Source organism: Meles meles, chromosome 15, assembly GCF_922984935.1.
Source record: "Meles meles chromosome 15, mMelMel3.1 paternal haplotype, whole genome shotgun sequence".
Taxonomy (NCBI): domain Eukaryota; kingdom Metazoa; phylum Chordata; class Mammalia; order Carnivora; family Mustelidae; genus Meles; species Meles meles.
The window spans coordinates 21,443,982-21,459,165 of NC_060080.1; the positions used below are offsets into that span (position 1 = coordinate 21,443,982).

The 15,184-nt window shown below is 49.7% G+C and overlaps 1 protein-coding gene across 1 annotated transcript; it reads right to left on the reverse strand.

Moving 5' to 3' along the window:
- Positions 1 to 12,951: 12,951 nt before the first annotated feature.
- Positions 12,952 to 14,280, reverse strand: LOC123926025 (proline-rich protein 30-like). Its single transcript, XM_045979709.1, has one exon. It carries the CDS (start codon positions 14,155 to 14,157, stop codon positions 12,952 to 12,954), a length of 1,206 nt encoding a protein of 401 aa, XP_045835665.1. The 5' UTR covers positions 14,158 to 14,280.
- Between the last annotated feature and the right edge of the window lie 904 nt (positions 14,281 to 15,184).

Consider the following 15,184-nt stretch of genomic DNA (forward strand, 5'->3'; position numbering starts at 1 on the left):
CCGCCCTGAGCCGCAGCCCCACCGCGACCAGCCTCGCCGCCTCCAGCAGCCTCACTGCCCCCAGCAGCGGCCCCGCTGCCAGCCGCCTCGCCGCTCCGAGCCGCAACCTCGTGGAGTGGCCTGGTCCGGAGCGGCCTCGCCAGAGCGGCGTCATTCCGGGGAGTAGCCTCGTTGGCATGCGGCCCCGTCCTTGAGCAGCCTCGTCCGGAGCGGCCTCTTCATCGTCGGAAGCGGCCTCGTCCCGTGTGTGGCCTCGTCCGGGGAGTGGCCTTGTCGGAGTGGCCTCATGGGAAGCAGAGTCTGTGTCGTCAGGGTTGTTGTCCTTGTCATCCTCGCCTCTTCATCATCGGGAGCGGCCTCCTCTGGGGAGTGGCCTTGTCGGAGTGGCCTCATGGGAAGCAGAGTCTGTGTCATCAGGGTTGTCATCCTCATCGTCCTCCTCATCCTCGCCTCTTTGTCATCGGGAGTGGCATCCTTGTCGTCGTCGCCTCTGCGTAAGAGATGGCCCCGACCCGTCGGTTTGATTCTCGAGCGGCACCACCCCGTGCACCGCCCAGAGCAGCAGCATCAGCAGCGCCACCGCGAGCGGCAGCACCCTGTGCACCAGAGCAGCAGCGGCAGCGGCGCCACCGCAAGCAGCACCGCCCAGAGCAGCAGCGGCAGCGGCGCTGCCGCGAGCGACGCCACCCTGAGCCAGAGTATCAGCAGCAGCGCCGCCGCAAGCAGCCACACCGCCTCGGGCAGTGCCACCATCAGGAGCAGCCTCTCGGGAGCCAACGGTGCAGCCACGCTTGCTTGATTTTCGCTTTGTGTCAGTCTCGTTCCTTTGATCACGGACCCTAACAGTTAAATAACACATGATATGTCCATATGATGAAAGACTTTGCAGTCACTATGAAGATTATAAAGAATGATACTTGATAGGCTGAGCACACCTTACGTGGCAGGTTACTAGTATATGCCAGCCTGGAGTTCTAAGGTTAGGGGTGGAGGTATACTTTTGGTTCTTAGAACACGTGCGTACAATTCGACAAACAACTTTTTTAAAAGGATTTTATATATTTGTTTGAGAGAGAGTGAGAGAGAGAGGAGTCTCTAAGCAGAGGGAGGGGCAGAGGGAGAGGGGGGAAGTAGGCTTCCCACTGAGCAGAAAGCCAGACACGGGGCTTAATCCCAGGACCCCAGGATGGTGACCTGAGCCAAAGGCAGACGCTTAAGCAACTGAGCCACCCAGGTGCCCCACTTTTTTCTATATGTGTTTAAAAATGTATTCTTTGGGGGGTATCTGGGTGGCTCAGTGGTTAAGCCTCTGCCTTCAGCTCAGGTCATGATCTCAGGGTTCTGGGATCGAGCCCCGCATCGGGCTCCCTGCTCACTGGGGAGCCTGCTTCCCTTCCTCTTTCTCTGCCTCTCTGCCTACTTGTGATCTCTGTCAAATAAAATATTTTTTAAAAATGGATTCTTCGTGTCTTGAATATTCACTCACCATTATGTTCGAGTTATCCATGCTACTCTGTACCTCGGGGATTCATTTTTATTACTTCATTGCATGGTATAACCATTGCATAACTTTTTTCTTTTTCAATTTCAGCTCAATTAACCAACATATAGTACATCATTAGTTTCAGACGTAGTGTTCCGTGATTCATCAGTCATTGCATAACTCATTTATCTATTACGATATTGATGGACATTTGTTTTCCATCTATGGCTGTTAAAAACAATGCTGTTAAAAACATCTATGTCCTTGTATCTTCATGGATATATATTCTTGTTTCTCTATGGCCACAGCTCTTAAGCTTTAACATACATCAGAATCACCTGGACAGTTTGTAAAAACACAGACTGCTGGGCCCTACCCCTGGAGTTGCTGATTGATTGAGTTTGGAGTAAAGCTCAGGAATTTGGCAATTCTAAGACGTTTCCAGCTGTTGCTCGTACTGTTGGACTAAGGACCACACTTTAAGGATCCCTGCTCCACAGTATCAACCAAGGAGTGGAATGGCTGGGTTATAGAGTATGTGTAACTTAAGCTTTAGGAGACACTGCCAAACTGTTTTCTTCTGAGTGGCCGTGTCAATATCTCCACCAGTGGTGAATGGCAGTTCTTCCTGCCCCATTTTCCTGCCAGTGCGGGGTATCGGCAGGCTGTTCCGTTTAGCCAATCTGGTATACGTGGTAACAGTGTTCCATTGCTTCACTTAAATCTCTCCGGTTACTAATAATTACTAACTTGTGAACACATTTTCATGAGTTAATTGGGCATTTTGTTTTTAAACATAATGCTGCATTCCAGCTGCTAATATTTTGTTTGGAATTTTTGTTCCCTACTTTCATGAATGAGGCCATCCTGTGATTTTTCTCTCTTGTTCTTTGTCAGGCTTTTGGTATCAAGGTCAGGCTAGACTCCTGAGTTAGGGAATATTTCCTCTTTTTTTTTTAATGCCTGAAAATGTTTGCATAAGATTGAAACTATTTGAGGGGCGCCTGGGTGGCTCAGTGGGTTAAAGCCTCTGCCTTCGGCTCAGGTCATGATCTCAGGTCCCGGGATGGAGCCCCACATCGGGCTCTCTGCTTGGCAGGGAGCCTCCCTCCCCTTCTCTCTCTGCTTGCCTCTCTTCAACATTGTACCAAATGTTGAAGAATCAATAGTCTCAATCTTTTTTAAAAAAAGGTTTTATTTATTTATTTGACAGAAAGAGATCACAAGTAGGCAGAGAGGCAGGCAGAGGGAGAGGGGGAAGCAGGCTCCCCTCTGAGCAGAGAGCCCGATGTGGGGCTCGATCCCAGAACCCTGGGATCACGACCTGCGCTGAAGGCAGAGGCTTTAACCCACTAAGCCATGCAGGCTCCCTGCCAACCCCATTTTTTAATGCAACTCCTTTAAAATGCAATATACACACTTAACCATCAAATTCTTAAAACCTCTGTCAAGGCTCTGAATATTTAAGTTATATTTACTCCTTTCCACATATAGGTTACTATGGCCAGGAATTTTATTTTCTTAATAAACTCTATTTTGGAATCATTTTAGATTTACAGAAAAGTTGCAAAGGGAGACCAGTGAGTTCCCATACGCCCTTCACCCAGTTTCACGCAATGTTAACATCTTACAGAACTTTGGTACACGTGTCAAATCTACGTGATTAACATGGCACATTTTAATGAGTGCCGGACTTCATTCAGATTTCACCAGGTTTTCCACTAAAGTCCTTTTTCTGTCCAGGATACAACCTTGGACCCACACTGGATTTAGTTGTCATGCTTCTTTAGTCACCTCTGGTCTGTGACAGTTTCTCTGACCTTGACAGTTTGTAGGAGTCCTGGAAGGCAGGTTCTTACATTTGGGTTTCTCTGTTTTCTGGAGGCTTAGACTGAGGTTATGTATTTTGGGAAAAATACCACAGAGGCGACATGACCTTCTCATTACATCATCTCAGGTAGTACATGATAGCAGCTGGTGTTTTGAATCTTCATTACTTGGCCAGGGTAGTGAGTGCCTGCCAGGTTTCTCCACAGTGAAGCTATTATTTTTCTCTTTCCATACTCTGTTCTTTGGAAGCGAGCCCCTATGTATAGCCTACGTTGAAGGAGAAAGGGGTTATTAAGCTCCATTTCTTGGAGTGGGGTATATCTACCTATATTATTTGGAATTCTTGTGTAGGGAAGATTTGTTTCCTCCTCTAATTTATTTATTCAATTATTTTGTTATATCAGTATGAACTTATGCATACTTATTTTGAACTCTGTGTGATAGTCCAGTACATTATTTCTTTTGTTGCTCAAATTGTTCCAACGTTGGCCACTGGGAGCTCTCTCGGGTTGGTTCCTATGTCCCTTTGGTATGACCCGATTCTTCTGTTTTTATGACGCTTCTTTACTTTCTGGCCTTACAAGATGCTCCTGGCTCCCCTTTCTGTCTCTTCCTCCCATGCCAGAGCACACCAGCCTCTAGTTTATAGCTAACCCGAATCCTCTCTCCTCCAGGATGGAAGCATTTCACACCTCCTAGATTCAGTGCCTAGGATTTGGACCCCCGTCCCCGCCCCGTCCAAACCATAGCTGAATTTGGATTGGGTCTTAGACATTTTGCTGGGCTCTAGAGCCCATCCCTGGAGTCATATCGAGGCCCTGTGATGTCCTACCTGGTCCCAATGTCTTCCTTCAGCCTTACGGTGCCATGTGCCTGGCCCTAACCTGTCTAATACTCAAGACCACCTATATTATGAAAAGAATGGCTGATTGGGAGGAGAGATCCTGGGTTCCAGTCTTTAATATATTAAGTTTGAAGTGTATGCAATATCCAAAAATCTCCCACCCTTCACCGCTTACTTTTGATGGAGCAAATGAATAGAGCAGGAAATTGTTTCCTTCATTTTCCACAATCCAACCCAATCTTCTGGGATAGATCGTTTCATCGCTTCAGCAGAATTACTGCCTTGTGTTGATAATAGATTACAGCTTTCTTAACCTCAGAAGTTTGCTTTGCTTTATTCAAAATAATGGTAAATCTTGTCACCCTACCATTTGTCTCTGGATAATTCTAAAATTAGAAATTTTTGAACCTCTTTAGCTCTGCCTAGAGGTCAGGTTCCTTTGACAATGACCTGACTCTCTGAATTGGAACCACACATCAGTACAAGTGTCCACACATTCCCAGGTTTTCTTTGGATGTTCCCTCACCCCACCCCAAACTCCTTGCTTTCTTTTTTTTTTTTTAAGATTTTATTTATTTATTTGAGAGAGAAATTGAGAGAAAGTATGAGAGGGTGTAGAGACAGAGGGAGAAGCAGACTCTCCACTGAGCAAAGAGCCCAGTGTGGGACTCGATCCTGAAACTCAATCCTGGGACTCCAGGATCAAGTCCTGAGCTGAAGGCAGTCGCTTAACCAACTGAGCCACCCAGGCACCTCCCAACCTCCTTTCTTCCAAATTTTTCCTTGAATCTTGGCCTACCCCGTAATCTCCCCAAATAAGCCTGATTTTTAAATCCATTTCAACTCTCTCTGTTTTGTATTGGAATTGTTCTTTTGTGCTTCTGAATTCCTAGGGGGTGGGATCAGACCTTAGCCATCTTTATCTCCTCCAGCTGCTACTCCATCAAGTTCATTATACCTGAACATCACACACAACTGAACAAGACTTGAATTGACTTGATACTACTGCACCATCCAAGTACTTGGCAACAGAACAAAACAAAACACCCTCTGGACTTCTAGAGTCCTCCTGCATCCAGCATTGGGGAAATCGGACCCTGAACCACATCCATCCCACATCTGGGAGCGAGGCTACTGCAGGCCGGCACCATCAACAGCATCAACGGGGTACTCTGCCCTCTCCCGTGCTAGAGAGCTGGGTACCTCTTCTGACGACCCTGCTCACGATGCCAAGAAGAAAGAGGAATCTACCCAATGAAAACAAGCAGGAGATTTCTAGGTAAAGAGAAGCAGAAATCTTTTGCATGACCCTCTCCTCACTTTACCCATCTTGAGCTATGGAGTTAGGAAGATGCATTTGTGGAGGATGAAAACCAAAGGGATGAAACTGAAAAGTCAGGGGAGTGGTGGTTGAAGAACATGGCCCTGGTTAAGGATCTCAGGTCCAACGTAATGCCAATGTATGACAGGGAAAGAGTGCTCCGATAGAGGATGGAGGCCCCCAGACATCTTAGGGGCGCTTACAGCTGCCTTTACAAGGCTGGTGACTCTATCCTCATAAAACCAATATTGGTTTGGCTCCTTAGCGGTCACCCTACAGCCCGAAGGTTCCAGAGAGCTCCAGAGCTTTTACCGGTGTACTTCTCGGGCACAAGGGGGAGCCGGCTCTCTTTTATCAGAGTCCTACGCCCTAGACACTGAAGGGCTGGAATGGGTCTGGGATGGGCAAGGTTTTCCTTCCCCATGTCCAAACAGCCAAAGCTGAGGTCTAAAACGGATGGACCGGGGTTTCCAGTGTTCGTCGCACCCCACCACCAGAGGCTGTTCGACACCCCCAGAGTTCCGTATGTCCCCCTTACAAACTAGGGCAGGGGAAGTAGCTCTCACTTCAGGGTCTACTCTGTGGATAGCTTTCAATTCTAGTGATGAGGAACCTGCTGTCCTGCCTAATTGGGATCCTTCCTCTGGGTATCCTATGTCGGGGATACAACTTTTCCCCTTCCTCTGGAATCACCTAGGTTCCCACTTCTCCCTGCGTGTGTGAGTCCGTGCCGGAGCCAAAGGTATGTGCAGGTGTGCGCACACCCAAATCCACATGCTGGAGATGAGGGATACAGAGATGCTGGGATAAGTGGACAACGGAATGGGTTTGACGAGAAGGGCGGATGTAAGGAAATAAACCAGTTGTTGGGACCAACCCATGCCAACCGTCTTGTCCCGCCTTTAACTTATTGACTCTGATCTACTGATATTGAAAGGTTAACTTTCCAAAACAAGGCATCTCATTTTATTTCTGAAATCAGAATATGCCAGTGGGTCAAGGGCAAGAACCACGCCCCCACCAAAGTACAGAGGCTCTTTCCCCCCACCCTGGGCTGCGGGTGGCCCCGGGAACTGGGCCTCTCCTCCTACTCCCGTGCTGCGAGTCCACCATGTCTCCAAGGGCTTCACGCGCCCAAAATACCAGTTCACAACGGGGTAGGCTCTGGGGTTTCCAGCGGGTCCGCGCTGCGCTTCCGACCTGGCCCAGAGAGGGCGCTCCGGACAGCCTCACAGACTGACGGAGCGGCAGCCAGCAGGGACAACTGAAGCCAGAGAGAGTGAGGCCATCTGCGAAGAGCCCCGGAAGAGCCAGAGCATTCGGTGTGGGAGTCCGAAGCCACTAGGTTGGATGCAAGCACAGAAGGGAGTTATCAACCAGAAATTGTATTGAGGTGGGTTAAGAACAGAAAGATGCCTTCTCCCGGACCCAGAAAACTCCTATTCATCCTTTAAGACCCAGTTCAAAGTCCCTTCCCCCTCTTTCCTGGCTCCCCTCCTAAACAGACCCCTTTTCTGCACCCCTGCAGCAGCCTTTCCGCACCTCTGTGCCTCCTTGTCACGACACAATGCCCGGAGAAACAGGGAGTTCGTTTGCAGAACGTCTCTAACTTTGTAAACCCAGTACCAAGCAAGATTGCTGATACACTGCAAGGACTCAGTAAATGTTTGCTGAATGACTAGCTGCGGTCAGGATACCTGCTCCTTCTCGTGTGCGAGCTGGATGTGGAAGGAGATGGGAGCAGCCCGAATGTCATCCGACAGTGGCTGGGGGAAGTGGATGGCCTGCAGGAGGGTCTCGATGCATCGAGCCTTGGGCTATCCAGAGAACCGCTGTGGAAGAAGCAGTAAGGTCAGTGTCCGGCTAGAAGGCAAAGGGGGGGTGGGGCTGGAGAAAAGAGTGGAGGAGGAGAAAGAAGTGGGAGAGTGGGAGGCAGGTGCCTGGGATCCTGAAGACTGGCCACAGAGGCTGCAGAGAAGTGGTCCCCATAGGCGATCCCAAACTCACAACCCCCAGGTGTAAAGAAAAAAAGGTTAGTGGTGGGCTTTGATTGGCTGGGTTAAACTGGAGGATTAATGGCAAACTGGTCACACTTTCAGCCGTGGGCCTCCAACCCCATAGGCTGGTCATCTTAACTGAACTCACTCCTTCTGGTTTCCTCCTTAACCTTATCCTTCTTTTATACCCTGCCAAGATGGCTCGTTGGCAAAAGCTGTTCCTTTTTGTCACCCTCCCCTCCCCTCCCCTCCACTAGCTCCACACTGCCCAAGAGTAATATAATGTGAGCCACAAATGTAATTTAGGATTTTCTAGTACTGCATTCAAAAAGAAACATGTGGAATGCAAAAGAAACAGAAAATTAATTTTAATCATGTTTTATCTCATCCAATATATGTAAAATATTATTTCAACATGTAAATGATATTAAAATTATTGTAGGATATTCTACAATATTTTTGTATCATGCCTTTGAAATCCAGTATCTAGTTTATAATCCCAGCTCATCTCAGTTCAGGTGCTGAATTTCTATGTAAAAGTAAAATGTAGTTCTACCAAAACAATAAAGTTGCATTTAATGAAGACAATTACCCTGCTTCAGTGTTTAAGCAAAACTTCAAGTTCAGCTCCTCGGACACACTGGCCACATTTCGAGGGCTCAGTAGCCACATATGGGTGGCTATTGCCATTTTGAGTGGCTTGGGTCTAGCTGTATTTGGCAAGCTCGAATTCTGGTCTGGCTTTCAGTCTTCCACGTAATCCTCAGATGGGCCACTCTGCGATGGCCAGGCCTGGATCAGACAGATCTCTGATTCCCCCTACCCACCCCAACCCCAGGGGCTTAAAGAGCATAACACACTTTTCTTTTTCTGGTTGGTTGGTTCTATTGATTGGAGAAGGTTTTAGGGACCCGGTCGGTCCTCACTAAACCTCTTTGATTGATTCCCTTTACACAGGGTTGTCAGATTTAGCAAATAAAAATACAGGATACCCAGGAATAGGAATTTCAAATGAATAATGAAAATACTATAAGTATGCCTCAAATATTGTATGAAATACTTATACCCAAAAAATCCTTTATTTATCTGAAATTCAAATTTGTCCTGTGTTTCTATTTGCTAAACCTAGCAGCACTCCTTTCATGACCAGCTGTTGTGCTATGGGCTCAGCAGCCATTCCTCCTCCTCCTAGTACCAGCGCCTTGACCTTCCTCCAGAAAACCATTGTCCCTCTGTTCTCAGGCCAGGCCATTTGACTGAGACTCACTTCCCACCCTTTCCTCCAGTGCCGTCCCACAGGGAGAGTGCATGAGCCAGGCCTGGGCAGAGGGCTGCTTTCCCCTGGAGAACAGTGACCAGCTCAGGGATGGCATGTGACCCAAGACAAGCCACCAAGAGCCCTTCCTCCCAGACGTGCATGGGAATCACAGGCACAGATAAACTCTCCTTCCATCCGGGTTGCTAAATTGGTAGGAGGCAGGGCCGGTGCTGCTGGGGCCCGGTTTGCCACCTGTTGGAGAAAAGCTGCCTGAGAAGGAGAGCAACATAGAAGCAAGTTCGAGGCTGACATTCTGGAGGACATTGTTTAGAGTACTGGGATGTGATTATCCTGGGACCCCAGTTCCGTGAACCAGTCATGTGCCTTGTTTAGCTTAAACCAGAATGAATTAGGTGTCTGTCCCATACTTGTAACTGAAAGAATTGTCTGATAGTTATAATCTCACAGGCATGCCCCAAGCATGCACATGCGTTCCCTAGAGGAGAAGGATGAGCACGAGAAGACGACGCAGGAGGAAAGTCAGCCCTTAGCCCCACATGCGTCCATAGCTCCGAGGCAGCCCAGGCAGGAGGCCAGGCCCCAGCCAGCCACGTCCCATCACCGCCTACCTGCAGCATGGCCAGCGCCCTCCAGAAGAGCTTGGAGTTGCGAATGCGCAGGTCTAACGTGGTTTTGGAGGATCTTCCCAAGAAGCACGTGGGCTCCTGTACTCACGGTATTCAGCACCCACTTGGTGCTCAGCTCATGCTGGAACTTCTTAACAGGGTACACACACACGGGGCTTTGGGAAATGAGAGGATGGGTGAGCAACAGGGTGCATAGGGCCCTACTGTCAGACGGGAATCCAGGGATCAAAAACCAGGGACCTAAATACAGATGGAATTTGTTTGACCAGCCCCGAGTTTCGATGTTAGGACAGTAGTTGTAAACCAGGACTGTCCCCTGCAAAACTGCTGGTGTCGCACATTTGTGGTTTTGACCCCCCAGGACACACATCTCTTCTCTGAGTTCTTGCACAGAAAGGTTTTGCACTATTCAGAACAGTTCCTTTTGCCCCCCAGGTGCCCGACAGGGAGGAGTGAAGGTCCTGGGATTCATTCCACTAAACCAAAGGCTCCTGGAGCAGAGGTGGGGTCTTATTCTGCTCCAGAGCCCCAATCTTTTTGATAATGGCTGATACATGGTTATTGATCAATACACATTTGTTGAAAATTAGTTCAATTTAACCCTATAACAGCCCAATGAACTAGGCTTTTTTATCCCCATCTCTACATCTGTGGAAACTGGAGGTCAAAAGAAAGTAACTTGAGGGGCACCTGGGTGGCTCAGCCGGGTAAGCCGACTCTTGAGTTTGGCTCAGGTGATGATCTCAGGGTCAAGAGATCGAGCCCTGCGTTGGGAGCCCACAAGCCCTCCCACCGCTTGTACTCTCTCTTTCTCTCTCAAATAAATAAATAAATCTTTTTTTTAAAGATTTTATTTATTTATTTGACAGACAGATATCACAAGTAGGCAGAGAGGCAGGCAGAGAGAGAGGAAGGGAAGCAGGCTCCCTGCTGAGCAGAGAGCCTGATGCAGGGCTTCATCCCAGGACCCTGGGATCATGACCTGAGCCGAAGGCAGAGGCTTTAACCCACTGAGCCACCCAGGCGCCCCAATAAATCTTAAATAAAAAGAAGTAATTTGAGGGGTGCCTGGGTGGCTCATTCGTTAAGCATCTGCCTTCATTTCAGCTCAGGTCATGATCCAGAGTCCTGGGATCAAGCCCTGCGTCGGGCTCCCTGCTCTGTGGGAAGCCTGCTTCTCCCTCTCCCACTCCCCTGCTTGTGTTCCCTCTCTCGCTGTCTCTCTCTGTCAAACAAATAAATAAAATCTTTATTAAAAAAAAAGGAGTCACTTGAATAAGCTTATATGATCGTGACATGTAGAATCAGGACCTAAATCCAGGTCTTCTGATCTGTGATGAAGGCATTTCCTACTTGGCCACAATCATCTCCTTGGGGGAATAAGATAAGGTATACGAACGCACACTGAACCCTAAAACACTGTACAAACACACAGTACTGCGAGTAGAAAGCCCACCTGTCCTTGGCCCTCATCTCTTGCCCTTATATAACCTTCTGTTACTGCACTTTGCATCTATTACTGTAACAGGAGTCCAGAAAACGAATTGAAGGGGTCAATTCCTGGGTCCTCACCAGGCTAGGGAACAAGCTACCACGACTTCTGCCTCCTTATGCTGGCATTCTAGAAGGAGCAGCTCACACACACCCCTTGCAGAGGGTATACTGAAAATATTTAACAGGTGATTGACAAGGACATGAGTACTGTGTAGGAACATTTGCAAGGATGTGGTTGGAGCTAGAGACTATGAGGATAAGTGAAATAAGTCAGTCTGAGAACGATGAACACCATAGGATTTCACTCGTATGTGGAATTTAAGAAACAAAACAAAGGGGGAAATGAGAGAGAGAGAGAGAGCCAAACCAAGAAACAGACTGTTAGCTACAGAGAACAATGGTTACCAGAGTGGACCTCAGAGTGGACAATCCTTCTGAGGGGAAATGTGGCAGTACCTAATGGAATTACATATGCATTTATCCTTTGATGCAGCTCTCGTTCTCTAGGAACTTACCCAAAGATACACTTCTACATTACAGAAACACATGCATATTCATTGCATCATTATTGGTAATAGCAAAACACTGGAAACAACCCAGTGCCCTACGTCAGAGACTGCCCAAACAATTCTTGCACATGCCCAATTTACACACAAATGTAAAAAATAATGAGGAAGGGTTTTATAAACCCAAGTGGAGTTATTTTCAGGATATCTCATTAAAGCACAAAAGAATATACATAGCACGGTGCCTCTTGTAAAAGAAAAAATTGCAAAGTACATACAAATATGCTTTTCTTGCAAAAAGAAACATAGGAAGGCAAGTCAGTAACTAGTGAAATTGTTTACCTGCAGGGATGAGCGGAAACAGGTGGAAGGAAGAGTGAAGGAGATGGGACATCTCCTTATGATACAGTTTGACTTTAAACCACACTTTGTTTTACATATTCAAAAGATAAAGTGATATCAAAAACAAAAACCTCAGGGACACCTGGGTGGCTCAGTTGGTTAAGAGTCTGCCTTTGGCTGAGGTCATGATCCCAAGTTCCCGGGATCCTGTCCTGCAATTGGGCTTCCTGCTCAGTGGGGAGCCTGCTTCATTAGCTTAACATTATGTCAACCTCTAGGATCCTGTAAGTCTCCTTCAACATATAAAAATTCCTTTGGAAACGTCTTTCATCTCTACCCCCAAGATACATGTTAGCAATCACCCCCCAAGCATTTGGCCCACTGATATACATCTGAAGGGTCTCATGACTAACGTTTTATTACACAGTAAGAAACGACCTTTTCCCAACAATAGCTAGCCCCTTCGAGGTCCTGGAAACCTTGCTTCCAAAATTCCTTAGAGACTCACACTTTATCTAACCTCCCAACTTGAAAGTATATATAACCAGCCACTCCTCACAACTCTAGTGCAGCTTTTTCTGTCCTTGGGTCCTGCCCCCCCCTTTTTTAAGATTTTATTTATTTATCTGACAGAATGGGAACACAAGCAGGGGTGTGGGAGAGGGAGAAGCAGGCTTCCCGCCGAGCAGGGAGCCTGATGCAGGCGGGGCTGGATCCCAGGACCCTGGGATAATGACCTGAGCCCAAGGCAGCCGCCTAACTGACTGAGCCACCCAGGCAGCCCTTTGTCCCCATGCTTTAATAAAACCACCTTCTGGGGTGCTCTCTCTGTTAAATAAATAAATAAATATTTTTTAAAAAATCACTTCTTTAAAAAAACAAACACCTTTTTGCACCAAAGACGTCTCAGAAATTCTTTCTTGACTGTTCTCTCCAAACCCCGACATTTCCTCATCAGACACTAACACACGTTTGCAGGGTCAGGCTTTTATTGACACGCTAGAGGCTGAATGGGGTCTAAGATGCCCTTCATCCTCTTCAGCCAGGAGAGAGCAGACTCCATAAAGGGCTCCCAGGATTCAAGGTTGGAGAACACACCTGACCTCCTGCCAGCCAGCCCTTCAGGGTATCTCGGGGACCCCCCAACATCTGGGGCCTGGTGGGGACAGCGGGGTTCAGAGGAGATACTCCAGAGCGCCTCCTCGGCTCTGGAACTAGGCTGGTGACTTTCAGAGAATAGGTTCTGGAGAGACTGGCCTCTTGGGCGCAGAGGAAGGCCTGGGTTTCGGGCAGACGGTGGCCTGTTTGGGTGCCTGACGTAGAGGCCCCGAAAAGCACGTAGAGTTTGGTGACTGAAGGCCTGAAGATCTGAGGCTGGCGGTCTGGGAGGGTGTGCCCCGGGCTGGACCTGCCTGCGCCTGAGCCACCGGTGCTTGAGGGGCCGGAGCCGGGGACGCCTGGGTTTGATGTCCATGGGCCTGAGCAGCCTTGCCCTGAGGTCCTGCTGCCTTTGGCCTTCTTTCGGGCAACAGGTGCAGGGCCCTGGCCTCGCCCTGAGTCAGGCGGAGGGCAAAACCAATGCCTAGGCGGAGTGGTCCGGATTCCTGGCCTTGCGCACAGGGCTGTAGCTGGAGGAAGGCAAGGAGCCGGGGGCCAGTCCTGTACCTGGGGATGGGGCATGAGGGGCTGCGGGGCTTGAGGCACACCAGGCATATGGGATAGTGTACGACAGGGGCCTGGCCACTTCTGCCCAGCCACATACGCTGCAAAAGCAGTATCTCCAGGTCGCGAGCAATGCGGCGGCGCCCCAGACGGGCCACCAGGACCTCGGCCAGGGCTCCTGCATCCCTGAACTCCGCAGGGTCCTTTTCGCTTGGCACACATTCCCCCACCAGCCCAGGGGACCAGGTGTCCCCGTACTGATCACAGGGCCACGTCTGCCTGTTTGAGCGGACCCCGCCAGAAGGTAGGCTGGGGGACGGGGAAGTGACAGGGGAGCCAGGGCTGCCTCCTGGGGGTGAGGGAGACTGACAATGAGTGTGGGGGAGAGAGGCGCTCTGGGGCTGAGAGGGAGAGGAGGAATGGATGTGAGCCTGGGACTGGGATAGCCTCTGGTGGGAGGCAGAAGAAGAGGGTCGGGGGGAGGGAGAGGGGTGACTCTGATGGAAGAAGCTAAGGGAACCTGGGACAGAGGAAGAGCAAGGGTGTAGGATAAAGTCAGAATTTGCGTAAGAAGAGTAGAAACGGAAACCAGGATTGTGGGACTGTGGGGTCCCCTGGGAGCAAGAGGAGGAGGAGAGAGGGGGCCTTAGCTGGGGAGGCAGAGGCTGCGGGTGGCTGGGTGGGGAGTCCACAAGTTGCGAGGGGCCCAGCGGGGGGCGCGCAGGGGCCGCTGAGTTCCCTAGCAGCACCTGGTCCTTATTTTGAGGCACCATTGCCTTGAGTTCAGAAGGGATGGTGGGGGGGTGCCTCAAGACCAGAGAGGAGAGACCTGGCAGAGTCAGGGCCGGTGTCTCTGAGGCCAGAGCTGGCTGAGAAGTCAGGGCCTTCTGTGTGCAAGTGTGGCTCCAGCCCAGTGTTGGTGCAGCTGAGTGTGCGGGCCGGAGCTTGGGTCTGAACTTGGCCTCTCACTTTGCAGTCAGCCATCGGTGAGGGATATGGAGGGATGCAGAGCCAGAGCTGCCTCTTGTTCGCTGAGGATCTGCAGCAGTCATCTGGGTGGGCCAGGGAAGAAGACACAGCCCATCGGACCTGTAGAGAAAGAAACAGAATCGAAGATATTGGGAGAATCGGTCCACTTCTGGCTCTGAAGAAAATGATTTACCAAGACTCTAAATCCGCGTCACCTTTGGGGTCAGAAGAGCTGGCAAAATGCTCCGGGGAAGGTGAGAGATGAGGAGGAAAAGGATGGGGGTGGGGAGGTAGAATGGAGTTGGAGGAGCGGGCTCGAGGATGGCGGCGGAGACAGGACTAGAAATTGGGGTGTTCTGGTGCTACGAGCTCTTACCAGCGAGGGTTCCTCTGAGCTGGGTTTCACAAAGCACTTCAGCAATGAGGAACCTGGGAGAGAAGAAGCGTCACCAAATGGTGGATACACGCCCTCTGTCCACAGCATGTCATCCTAAACTCACTCTGACCCGGGTTTCTGTCTGAACCTTGCCCTCGCTGGTCCTGCAGCCAGGAGCAGGTCTTCCGTCACCGATTTTTGCTCCCCTAACTCTGAGTCAGCGATTCTGCCGGCATCCTCATTTCCTGCCCCTCCGGTTTCCCTGACTCCTTGTCACCCCTGATGCTGATGTCCTCTGGCCCTGCCGGGCCCTCAGCACGCCCAGCAGGAGAAGCAGAAGCAGCAGGAGCAACAGTGCGCCTGGCGGCTGAAAACTTCTGGGAGACTGAACTTTGTCTAAGGGACGGCGTTGCCGCCCCCCTTGGGCGTTATGAGCCCCATTCCCTGGGGGCAGC

Excerpts from the sequence above, each read along its gene's own strand:
- LOC123926025 (XM_045979709.1), bottom strand. The coding sequence starts at position 14,157 with ATGGTGCCTCAAAATAAGGACCAGGTGCTGCTAGGGAACTCAGCGGCC.